This window comes from Haplochromis burtoni, unplaced genomic scaffold, assembly GCF_018398535.1.
Source record: "Haplochromis burtoni strain Fernald_Lab_line unplaced genomic scaffold, NCSU_Asbu1 Contig_51, whole genome shotgun sequence".
Taxonomy (NCBI): Eukaryota; Metazoa; Chordata; class Actinopteri; order Cichliformes; family Cichlidae; genus Haplochromis; species Haplochromis burtoni.
The window spans coordinates 1,669,111-1,680,344 of NW_024582412.1; the positions used below are offsets into that span (position 1 = coordinate 1,669,111).

Sequence of the window (11,234 nt, forward strand, 5' to 3'; positions counted from 1 at the left end):
GTGGGAATTCCTGAACTCTAATGAGTAAAAACCACCAACCCTCCTCCAACCCTCTCCAGCTGGTTATATGAGCCTGAGTGCTATTGTGCTAGTCCAGAGGAGACGGCTGAACTCTGAGGAGCACATCATGAAGGTAAGCACTTATCAAATTTAGATTATATCTAAAAATAATTGGGAGGTATTTTTTTGGCTAATCGAGCATAACTACTATGAAATGAGGAGTTTTTACATTAAATGAACTCTTTCCCTGCATTTTTTTCACAGCTGAATTTGGCTGCTGCTTTGGCATTGTCACTTGCCTTCATCTCTCCTGTTTGGTAGGTGCACACATGCAGAAATCTTTGACACTGTTGGCTGTTAAACTTATCTCTGGTACACTGTTTGTCAAAAATCATAGTTTAGATTTTTTTTTTCATTATCAAAGGTTTTTCTACTATCTGTTCATTTTAAATAATATAATATAACATAACTGTTTTGCAATGAATACACTGTCCCATCCTCATCCCCAGTTGTCAGCAGCCTGTAAACTGCAGATGGGGGCCTTATGGAGACTGGTCTGAGTGTGATGGCTGCACAAGTACTAAGGTACATTAGAACTGCTTCAGCATTCACTTACATGCAGCAGAGACATGTAGCTAAAAGCTTTACACGTAAATAGAGTACCTTTTAGCCTGAGGCACTGTAAATTCTAACGAGTAATTGTGTTTCTACTCCTGCTCAAGGACACTTAAGCACAAGGAGTGCCTCGGAATCAACTCTCCAGTCCTAAAACAGCTCTAAACCCATAGACTGTATATAAAAGATGGGATCTCAAATCAACTACTGATTTGAGAAGTCCTGTTGTGAAACCTCAAAGTGAACGCCAAACTGCAATTTTGAAATTGGCACTGCATGGAGGGAGAAAAGCTACAGCCCCAGACTTGACTGGGGAAGCTGACAATCACACATGCCAGAAACAGTTATAAACAAAAATGGAGTCAGAAATAAGACGTGTGTAAATGTCGAACAGCAGTTGCCCTTCCGTACTCTGAAGAGTAGCATTTATACAGCACTTATTACTGAAGAGGAGCTTTAAATGGAGTGATAATTTAAAATATTAGTGTCATGTTGTATTAAATAGAGCCTAAAACTAGTTATTGAGATCATACAGAAACTTTTTACAGCCTAGGCCTTTTTTTTCACGTAGACTTCTAGACAACAAAAGATGCCAGAGTCGCCCCCTGCAGGCCTTTAGAAAGATGCAGCTTTATGGCACTTCCACTTTAGCTTTACTTTGCGAACTAGAAGCGAAATCTAATTTTTACACATGCATCTTGCTGTATGGGTAATTTGGCCCTACTTTTTGAATAATATCTTTAGGAACTTAAAAACAAACTTTCGTTTTGGCTTGCCTGCCTGACCCCTAGTTTAAACAAACTGTTACATAATGCAAAAAATGTTTGAGGCATAGGCAAAGATCACCCCACAAGTTTGGTTTTTTTGTTCTGTCTCTTCTGATCTTCACTTTCTGATCTTCACTTTAAAGCCAATCCTTATAGTATAATGTTTTAAAGATCAGTGTTTTGTCCCGAGATGTGCATTATTTCTGCACAGTTTGTCCCTTTGCTGTGACATAATGAATATAGTGCACACACAAATTGTTTACACAGCAGTCACACATTCAGTGATGCCTGATCCCCCAAGTCCATTACGAAGACTCTGATTTGCACTTTGTGTAATCCTCAGGCCAACAGAAACGAAAGGCCTCAGGACTGTGAGAGGAAACACAGTGAGAGCGCTCCATCTATTCATTACACTTGCATGCCTACAGTTTAGTCAGAGCCACTGCAGTCAAAGGAGAAGTAATGTTTCTATCTTAGCAGAAGCAAGGTCATCACCAAACAGAGCAGGAGTGAGTGACCAAGGATTGGATATTTATGAAGTCAGATACTAGCTAAAAGGAAGAACTGGGGTGGAAGTGGGTTTCAAAGCAGTGTATTGATAAACAACAATTGTAGGCAATTGAGCTTCAATAGTGCATGTGACCATGCCAATAAGCGAGCTTACATAGGGTGCACTAGCAGTATTAGCGTGCAAAAAGACTATTCATGTTTTTAATCACTTTTTTTACAGGTACGAACTCGACACGTGGAAGTGTTTGCCCAGTTTGGCGGTGTGCCGTGCTCAGGAGAGGCCACTCAAACACAAACATGTGTCCCACAGAAAAGATGTCCACTGGAAGCAGGCTGTGGAGACAGGTTTCGCTGCACCTCTGGTAAATTGCAGTGTAAACAAAAATATCGCAAATAATTAAAATTCCTTCTACAGCATTTTTTGGGGTTTTTTTTTTGCAATCTGTGGATAAACCTCTTTACTGAAACCATCATGCAGGTCAGTGTATCAGCCAGTCTCTAGTGTGTAATGGAGACCAGGACTGTGAGGACGGGCTGGACGAGCGAAACTGCGGCGAAGACAACAGCCTGGCCACGTGTGACCTCGACAAAACACCTCCAAACTCTGACTTCACAGGTCGAGGGTAAGTAGCTACAGCTCCCAACACCAGGAATGTGACTGCAGATCAGAATATGATTTTTGGGAAGGAGAATATTTAACTTATGTGTCTAGAATATAGACTGCAAAACCTCAGTGGGTTCTCCTCTAAGTTTTGGACTCAACAATTTGTCTCCATGCTAGCCTTTGAGGCTGCAGTTTGGTGTAAAACTGATGTGTGTGTGTGTCTTGTGCAGGTACGATGTGCTAACAGGGAAACTGAGAGCAGGTGTGATCAACACTCGAAGCTTTGGAGGCCAGTGTAGGAAGGTGTTCAGCGGTGACCATAAAGTCTTGTACAGACTGCCACACAACATCCTCAGATATAACTTTGAGGTGAGTCAAACAGGAGCCTGTAGTTTTCATGCAAAATAAAGTTGGTGAGCTGACTCCTATGAATAACCCAGTAAGATAATAAAAGAATGCTCAATTTGACATCAAGTAGTTGCAGGTAAAAGTTCACTCAAAGTGACAAATTTGCTTTGGATGATGGTCTTTTGAGGAAAACTCTGTTTGATTTGTCCAACTGTTGGATAATAAATGTTTGCAGAAAATTGCCTGCAGTTGTTGAGTTGTGAGCTGACTGACAGCCTGAACAACACGGAGCTGATGTGACAAGCTGCCGTCCGATTTTAGAAAATGCTGAACTCTGATGTTTGTGCTGCAGGTGACAGTAGACAATGACGAGAGCGACGAATCCTACGAGAGCTCTTGGTCCTACATGCAGCACATCCAGAGCAATGCCTTTCTGGTGCACGACCGGCGCACGTTTCACAAGGAGGTTACTAACAACAAGGTGTGTATACACAAATACAGTTTATGTCTTTTCTTTAATTCCAATGAGATTAACAAACTGTACCTAGGCTCAGATCAGTCGGCTCTGTCAGCATCTTGCTCAAGTTTTTCCTTCCACATCTGTTGTCCAGGCCTACCGACTTATAATCCTGAAGAATAAAGTGGAGCTGGCCCAGTTTCAAAACTCTGCCCCCCAGTATCTGACTCTGGCCGAAGGCTTCTGGAAGGCCTTGTCCTTGCTGCCCCTCACATATGACTACTCGGCCTACCATCAGGTGCTCCAGAAGTATGGCACACACTACCTTTCCGAGGGCTCACTTGGAGGCGAATACCAAGCCTTGTTGGAGTTAGACCGTCAGGCACTCGCATCTACCAGTAAGAATATTTGGTATTAATGACACCAGGCATTTTAGTCAATTTAAAATAATGCACACACATTAGAGATAATCTGTTTGATCCTGGCTTGTTTTCTGTAAAGGTACGACAGATATAGATTACCAGAGGTGTTGGAGGAAAGTTAAGCGCCGTTTCTTCAGGAAAAAAGTCAAAACAGTCTGTGAAAAACTGACAAAATCTGTATCAAGCAGCCACGGTGGGTGAAAGGTTTTTATATCAAGACTTTTGAACCATACACAGTGGCCCATAGAGGGTCAAAGAAACCAAATAAATGATTTAACCTCCGCTTACTTTCTACAGGAAGCAGTGTTAACAAGATGCCCATTAAGGTCAATGTGTTCGGAGGAGATATAGGACTCATTGGTGCTCTGAGTGTTCTGGATCTGGAAAACCCAGAAGCTAATGGAGAAGTTTACGATAACTGGGCTTCATCTGTCAAAGACTTCCCTGAAGTCATAAACCAGAAGGTATAACAGTGAAAAGAGTGAAACATCTATTTGCTTTCTTTCTATTGTCTGCTTCATCCTGGTTAAGTGACTCTTTCTCAGGCCCCTCCAGGTGTGGGGGCCTATCTCCCCTCACCATACTCGTGCCTGCTTCATGCCCTCGGGGGGCATGGAGAAACCTTTTGAAAACACAGGTGTGCACGCAGGCGCTCATAGACACACACTATATCTTCCTTGGCTGCTGCCTCAAAGCATACCATGTGCTGTCGGTCTTGCATGCTGCTCAGAAACTCTGTTACTCTACTTATCTAGGTTGTTGCTGTGGTCTCCCTATTGTGTTGTTCTCTTTTTTGCTCGTTTTCTTTTTCTGTTTTGTTCCATCAGGTGATCGAGAGGATTTTTTTAGTGTCTTCTCTCACTGTCCCTCTTTCCCTCTGTTTTTCTTTCCCACCTTTCTTGCTTTCTTCCTTTCCATCCCCCATCCATATCTGTCCATTCTGTAATAACTTAAAATATGATAGATAAATAAATAATAACAATAATAAAGATCAATCAAGTGGACCAACAGGATAGGCAAAAAAATAAAGTGACTCTTTGGTTTGGGCAGAAACTCAAACAGACTCACAGGAAGGGAAAAATTAGAGTTTGGATTCAGTGAAGTGAGACGTGATCTTTTGCAGAGTTGCCTTTATAAATGTTGTTTAGAGTTTAGGCTTGGCTTCTGCAAGCTATGCATTTGCACTTAAGAAGATATAATTTGGTTTCTTTTCATAATAAATAACCTTCCTTGATGAAGGATTATGTTTATTTGTTTTAAATGTGTTGGGTTTTTTTCAGCTGCGCCCTCTGTATGAGCTGGTTAAGGAAGTGCAGTGTGCAGGACTGAAGAAGCTCCACTTGAAAAGGGCCACAGAGGAGTACCTGGCGGAGGAGCATCCCTGTCACTGCCAGCCGTGTCAGAACAACGGTCAGCCACTGCTGACGGGCTCCGAATGTCGCTGTGTCTGCCGCCCGGGAACCTCAGGACGAGCATGCGAGAACGGAGCTGTGATTGGAGAACAACCAGGTAACCAGCCATAAAACCCAGAGGGGTCAGAACTTGTGCCATCAAAACTCCTTTCCTAACAAGACAGAACTGGAAACTGAAGCTCTCCTGATTTTCTTCAGGGGTGATCCACGGCAGCTGGAGCTGCTGGTCTTCCTGGGGCTCATGCTCTGGAGGCCAAAGGTCAAGAACCCGAAGCTGCAATAACCCTGCCCCCAGCAGAGGTGGTCAACATTGCACGGGACTGCAGGTGGAACAGAAGCCCTGTGATGACCCAGACATCCAATATTTACAGTAAGAATCATTTTATTTAAGTATTAGTCTGGTAAATGTAACTTAATCAATATAATGGAAATAAATAAATGAAATAAAACAGTTTAAAAAGCAAAACCAAAAGTTTTCATTCATTTCAATCTCAAGGTTTTAAAGGTTATTTGCAATGTCCTTAATGATTTGGATCCACAAGTTGTGATTTTAATATTGCAAACTAATCCACTCCAGTTACATTCATTTAGGAGTATCAGAGTCATCTAACTGCAAACTGTTTGCTCTCAGGATGATGGAGCCCCAGTGCTTCAGTCTTTCTGTAACTCCACCAAAAACCTGTGGGCCTCCTCCAAACCTCAGGAATGGATTTGTTCAGGTGAGGCTAAGCAGCTGTTGAGGCTACTGAACCTCTGGTGTTTGGGACTGAGAATCTTCTTTAAGTCCATCAGGCTGAGGATGATTGAGCTTTCCTGTCATTTTTTTCTAGAATCCCAGAGATTTTTACCTGGTTGGAAACACGGTGGAGTACTCCTGCGTGGACTGGTATTACCTCAGTGGAAATGCAGTAGCAACATGTGCTGAAAACCAGAAGTGGACTACAGGAACGAGGGTTTGTAAAAGTACGTTTTGTGATTTATTTATTTTTTTGTGTGTGTGTATAATTTTTTCTTTTGCTATCAGGTTATCCCAGAAACTGCTGTGTGAATATAGCCACTGGCTAAGAAGCCAGGACTCAGGGGTCTGGAGTCATGGAGTAATTTTTTTGTGTGCCATGTGGTGTTTTATGAGTGCTTTGGTCCAGAGAGAATTCTTCAGTATGTATGAATGGATTCCTTCACATGAGCAGAGGTGGCAAAAACGTAAAGTGACAACTCTATTTAAGTACAGCAACAATGTATTTGTACTTCATTACTTGACACCTTTGCACATGAGCATTTTGTGCTCCTGTTCAGAGATTTCTGGAGCTTTGAGGCTTCTTTTTGCAGTCATCTTAAATTTATTTCAATAGTCACAATTAGGCAGGTTGCATTAAGGTAAACGGTTTGTGCAGCAAAAGAGGGAACTGGATGGCTACAGCCAGCTTTGTTACTTACTGAGGTAATGCAGAGGTGATTTCCAAGTCAAAACTTTGCCTTATCTGTTGGTTGAGACACCACAATATTTTCTTCGGATAAAAATTTCCTGCTGTCTGATTAGATGATAAAAGAGTCAGAAATTATTGGTGTTGTGCGTGGTTCAAAGGGGCCTGTGTCCACTCACTTCAACAACTTGTCCATCCTGACTGTGAGAATAGTTTTCTTAGGTGTTTTTGTCAGTTATCAAAACAAATATACGACCAGATGTGTTTTCTTTTCTAAGATGTGTTTTCAGCAGATCTGTCCTATTGCAGCAGCCCATTTCACGCTGACCCATATCTGTGAAATCTGAGCAGCTCGTCCTGAATCAAATGTTGCTCAGAAGAGATTGAAGAAACTTTCCTTACATTTTGTTGTTTTCTATTCTGCTGTGGGTGCCGTGTTTTTTGACACGGGGATCATGTACACCTGAAGCCTCAGATTGGGAGTAAGGGCGTTCAAAGTGAGGATGAAGTCACTTAATGCAGCTACTTCCACTGAAAGTAAAAAACCTACAGAACATAACATAAGACAGGTTGAGGTGGTTTCTGTTGAGAAAAGTTGTAGCTCACCCAAGTCTCTTTCTTTTTCTCACTCTCTCATCTGTAATGAGGGTAATCATTCAAATAAGACTTTGATAATTGAATTACATTTTGGATATTGCTGTCAACATTAATGAACCGCCTGAAGCCTGCATTGTTTTGTAATGCCAGCAGAGGGCGACTCCTCCGGTTGCAAAAAGAAACGTTTTTTTAATGACTGCATGGACTCAGTTGCTATTTTCAGGTCTTACTGAATAAAAGTTGAAGTTAATTTTGTAAATGATCATCATTTCTAGGGCCCCTAAAGGAGGATAATCCAGGTCATGAGAGTGCTTGTTAGCATATGAACAGTCTAACAGTCAGAGATGCTCCTCAACCATGGTTGGATGCTTCATAGCAGAACTTCAACGGGTGATGTCTTTGGTGGCGATTCCCATCTTTTTTGTACAGTTTGTGGGAACCAGCAGGTTTCGCCTCATTTCTACCACCTCCCCCTTGCTGCTTTATAACCACTTGAAATTTGGACATAGCAACCTGCTGAACAGGGCACACAGCATGATCATAAACCCTACACAGCCTTGTAAGATGGAGTAAAATTAAGTCCCAGAACTGAGTAAAACCTTAAAGATCTCCATGTTTTAAGTTTTTCCATTGTTAGTAACTGTATTGGAAGTTCAGTTTTGTTGTAATTCTCACTCCCTGATGCTCAAAAGCTTTGTCCTCCTGTTCCAGGTTCCACATGTGGGATTCCCTCACTCAACAATTTAGTTGTAGCCACACCAACCAAACAAGCCTATGAGATTGGAGACAGTGTGTCCCTGTCCTGCCCCGAGGGCTCGGTGATTGACAGAGAGGTGTCGGAGATCATCTGCACTCCCAGTCTGCAGTGGTCTCCTTCTCCTGCTGTTGCTCATTGTACAGCAGGTAAAATGCATTTCATCTTGCTCTTCTTTTTTTGCTCTCTAAGGGTGACTTCTGTCTCTCTAGCTGTTATATGTTCAGTATTTTCTTCTCAATAACTTTTTCTGGCTGCATTTTGGTGGTGGGCTGGTAAGGTGCAGTCAATTTTTGTCACGTTATATCTGCTTTAATATATGGTTGAATCCTGCTTTTTGTATGCTTTCCTCAGCCCCCACAGCTCCCTCACCTCCTTCTGGCCTAACATGTAAACTATGGGAGACTCTGGGAAAGAACGAGTGTGTCTGTAAAATGCCGAATCAGTGCACGTAAGCTGATGTCCATTTCTGTATTTAGCACATTGGAAATGCTCCATCTATTTATAAAACCTAATTCAAATTCTCTCCGTTTCTGTGTATTATCTTCTTTTAGGACTTCTCTGCAGCTGTGTGCCACACTTCGTGCAAACCGTAATATGGTGCTAGATGTCTGTAAGCTCGGAGCTCTGCGGTGTATGGGCCGGAACTTCGTGTTAACCAGTGACAGCGACTGCCGGTGGCCAGAGAAGAAGTTTACATCCTGCGAAGATTGCCAGCCGGGGACAATCTGTCAAGGTGTCTTTATAGAAGACTTTTTCTTTTCTTTTCTCAAAATAAAAGCCAAAAACAGGATGTATATGTGACAGGATGCTGTATAAAACCATTGTGCTTTTTAACTGCAGAAGCAGAGAGGAAATGCGTGTGCAGGAATGCATCAGAATGCCCCAAAGACTCTACTCCACTCTGCGTTAGCTCTGGTGACGGCAGCACTCACGTGACCACGACTGAATGTGAGGCGGGGGCCAGGCGATGTGCTGGAGAGCAGGTCAACGTGATCAGTATTGATCCCTGCCAATAATAAAGATGCTGGTTTTGGCTTTTTCTCTCTGAAAATTTTGACATTGTACATACAGTGGGGCAAAAAAGTATTTAGTCAGCCACCGATTGTGCAAGTTCCCCCACTTAAAATGATGACAGAGGTCAGTAATTTGCACCAGAGGTACACTTCAACTGTGAGAGACAGAATGTGAAAAAAAAATCCATGAATCCACATGGTAGGATTTGTAAAGAATTTATTCGTAAATCAGGGTGGAAAATAAGTATTTGGTCAATAACAAAAATACAACTCAATACTTTGTAACATAACCTTTGTTGGCAATAACAGAGGTCAAACGTTTACTATAGGTCTTTACCAGGTTTGCACACACAGTAGCTGGTATTTTGGCCCATTCCTCCATGCAGATCTTCTCGAGAGCAGTGATGTTTTGGGGCTGTCGCCGAGCAACACGGACTTTCAACTCCCGCCACAGATTTTCTATGGGGTTGAGGTCTGGAGACTGGCTAGGCCACTCCAGGACTTTCAAATGCTTCTTACGGAGCCACTCCTTTGTTGCCCGGGCGGTGTGTTTTGGATCATTGTCATGTTGGAAGACCCAGCCTCGTTTCATCTTCAAAGTTCTCACTGATGGAAGGAGGTTTTGGCTCAAAATCTCACGATACATGGCCCCATTCATTCTGTCCTTAACACGGATCAGTCGTCCTGTCCCCTTGGCAGAAAAACAGCCCCATAGCATGATGTTTCCACCCCCATGCTTCACAGTAGGTATGGTGTTCTTGGGATGCAACTCAGTATTCTTCTTCCTCCAAACACGACGAGTTGAGTTTATACCAAAAAGCTCTACTTTGGTTTCATCTGACCACATGACATTCTCCCAATCCTCTGCTGTATCATCCATGTGCTCTCTGGCAAACTTCAGACGGGCCTGGACATGCACTGGCTTCAGCAGCGGAACACGTCTGGCACTGCGGGATTTGATTCCCTGCCGTTGTAGTGTGTTACTGATGGTGACCTTTGTTACTTTGGTCCCAGCTCTCTGCAGGTCATTCACCAGGTCCCCCCGTGTGGTTCTGGGATCTTTGCTCACCGTTCTCATGATCATTTTGACCCCACGGGATGAGATCTTGCGTGGAGCCCCAGATCGAGGGAGATTATCAGTGGTCTTGTATGTCTTCCATTTTCTGATGATTGCTCCCACAGTTGATTTTTTCACACCAAGCTGCTTGCCTATTGTAGATTCACTCTTCCCAGTCTGGTGCAGGTCTACAATACTTTTCCTGGTGTCCTTCGAAAGCTCTTTGGTCTTGGCCATGGCGGAGTTTGGAGTCTGACTGTTTGAGGCTGTGGACAGGTGTCTTTTATACAGATCGATGAGTTCAAACAGGTGCCATTCATACAGGTAACGAGTGGGGGACAGAAAAGCTTCTTACAGAAGACGTTACAGGTCTGTGAGAGCCAGAGATTTTCCTTGTTTGAGGTGACCAAATACTTATTTTCCACCCTGATTTACGAATAAATTCTTTACAAATCCTACCATGTGGATTCATGGATTTTTTTTTCACATTCTGTCTCTCACAGTTGAAGTGTACCTCTGGTGCAAATTACTGACCTCTGTCATCATTTTAAGTGGGGGAACTTGCACAATCGGTGGCTGACTAAATACTTTTTTGCCCCACTGTACACACAAATGTTTTAATCTAATTGCTTGTTTTAGTTACATACGGAAAGTTAATAAAACGTTTTTGTTACTGTATCATACAATCTAAGGACTTATTTTCGCTGTTGGTGGAGCCATTACACATAATTCTGACCCAGCTATCCAAATGTCTCAGCAGAAATCAAGACTCATAAGATCAGGCTGTGTTTTTTCTTTTATTGTCTAATTTTGGTGGAACTGTAGCCTCAGTTTCCTGTTCTTACCTGACAGGAGTGGTACCTGGTGTGGTCTTCTGCTGCTCATTCAAGGCTGGACATGTTGTGCATGCAGACATCGTCTTGTGCATACATTCGTTGCAGTGAAGAGTTATTTGAGTTATTGTTACTACCTCTCAGTTCAAAATAGTCTGGCCATTCTCCTCTGATCTCTGACATCATCAAGTCATTTTTTAAATTTATTTAACTATTTTCTATTTTTTTATTATTCTCTATAAATCCTTGCATGTCACTTAATTCGGCATCTTTACTGATTTTGAGAGTTATTCTGATACCTCAGCATGTCAAACTGCCTAAGTGCACGGAGTTGCTGCCATTTGATAGAGTCATATTAATTTGCAGTGTAAAAAAGGCAAGGGATGAGAAAGTAGTGCAGGAGAAAATGAAAACAAAG

General features: G+C 42.4%; 1 protein-coding gene across 1 annotated transcript; it reads left to right on the top strand.

Annotated features, from left to right (window-relative positions):
- c7b (complement component 7b) lies at positions 1-9,062 on the top strand. Its single transcript, XM_005921689.3, has 18 exons — positions 1-133; positions 265-317; positions 510-585; positions 2,113-2,254; positions 2,371-2,515; positions 2,727-2,865; positions 3,197-3,325; positions 3,456-3,699; positions 3,803-3,916; positions 4,021-4,187; positions 5,004-5,232; positions 5,334-5,505; positions 5,767-5,854; positions 5,966-6,098; positions 7,868-8,059; positions 8,265-8,361; positions 8,465-8,646; positions 8,754-9,062. Exons 1-18 carry the CDS (start codon positions 68-70, stop codon positions 8,927-8,929), a joined length of 2,544 nt encoding a protein of 847 aa, XP_005921751.1. The 5' UTR covers positions 1-67; the 3' UTR covers positions 8,930-9,062.
- The last annotated feature ends 2,172 nt before the right edge of the window (positions 9,063-11,234 follow it).

What these genes read in the sequence shown, in the direction of transcription:
- c7b (XM_005921689.3), top strand. Translation starts at nt 68, where the DNA reads ATGAGCCTGAGTGCTATTGTGCTAGTCCAGAGGAGACGGCTGAACTCT. An exon ending in CTGAAGTCATAAACCAGAAG is followed by an intron (nt 4,188 to 5,003) that starts GTATAACAGTGA and finishes GGTTTTTTTCAG; the next exon opens with CTGCGCCCTCTGTATGAGCT. An exon ending in TCAGGAATGGATTTGTTCAG is followed by an intron (nt 5,855 to 5,965) that starts GTGAGGCTAAGC and finishes ATTTTTTTCTAG; the next exon opens with AATCCCAGAGATTTTTACCT.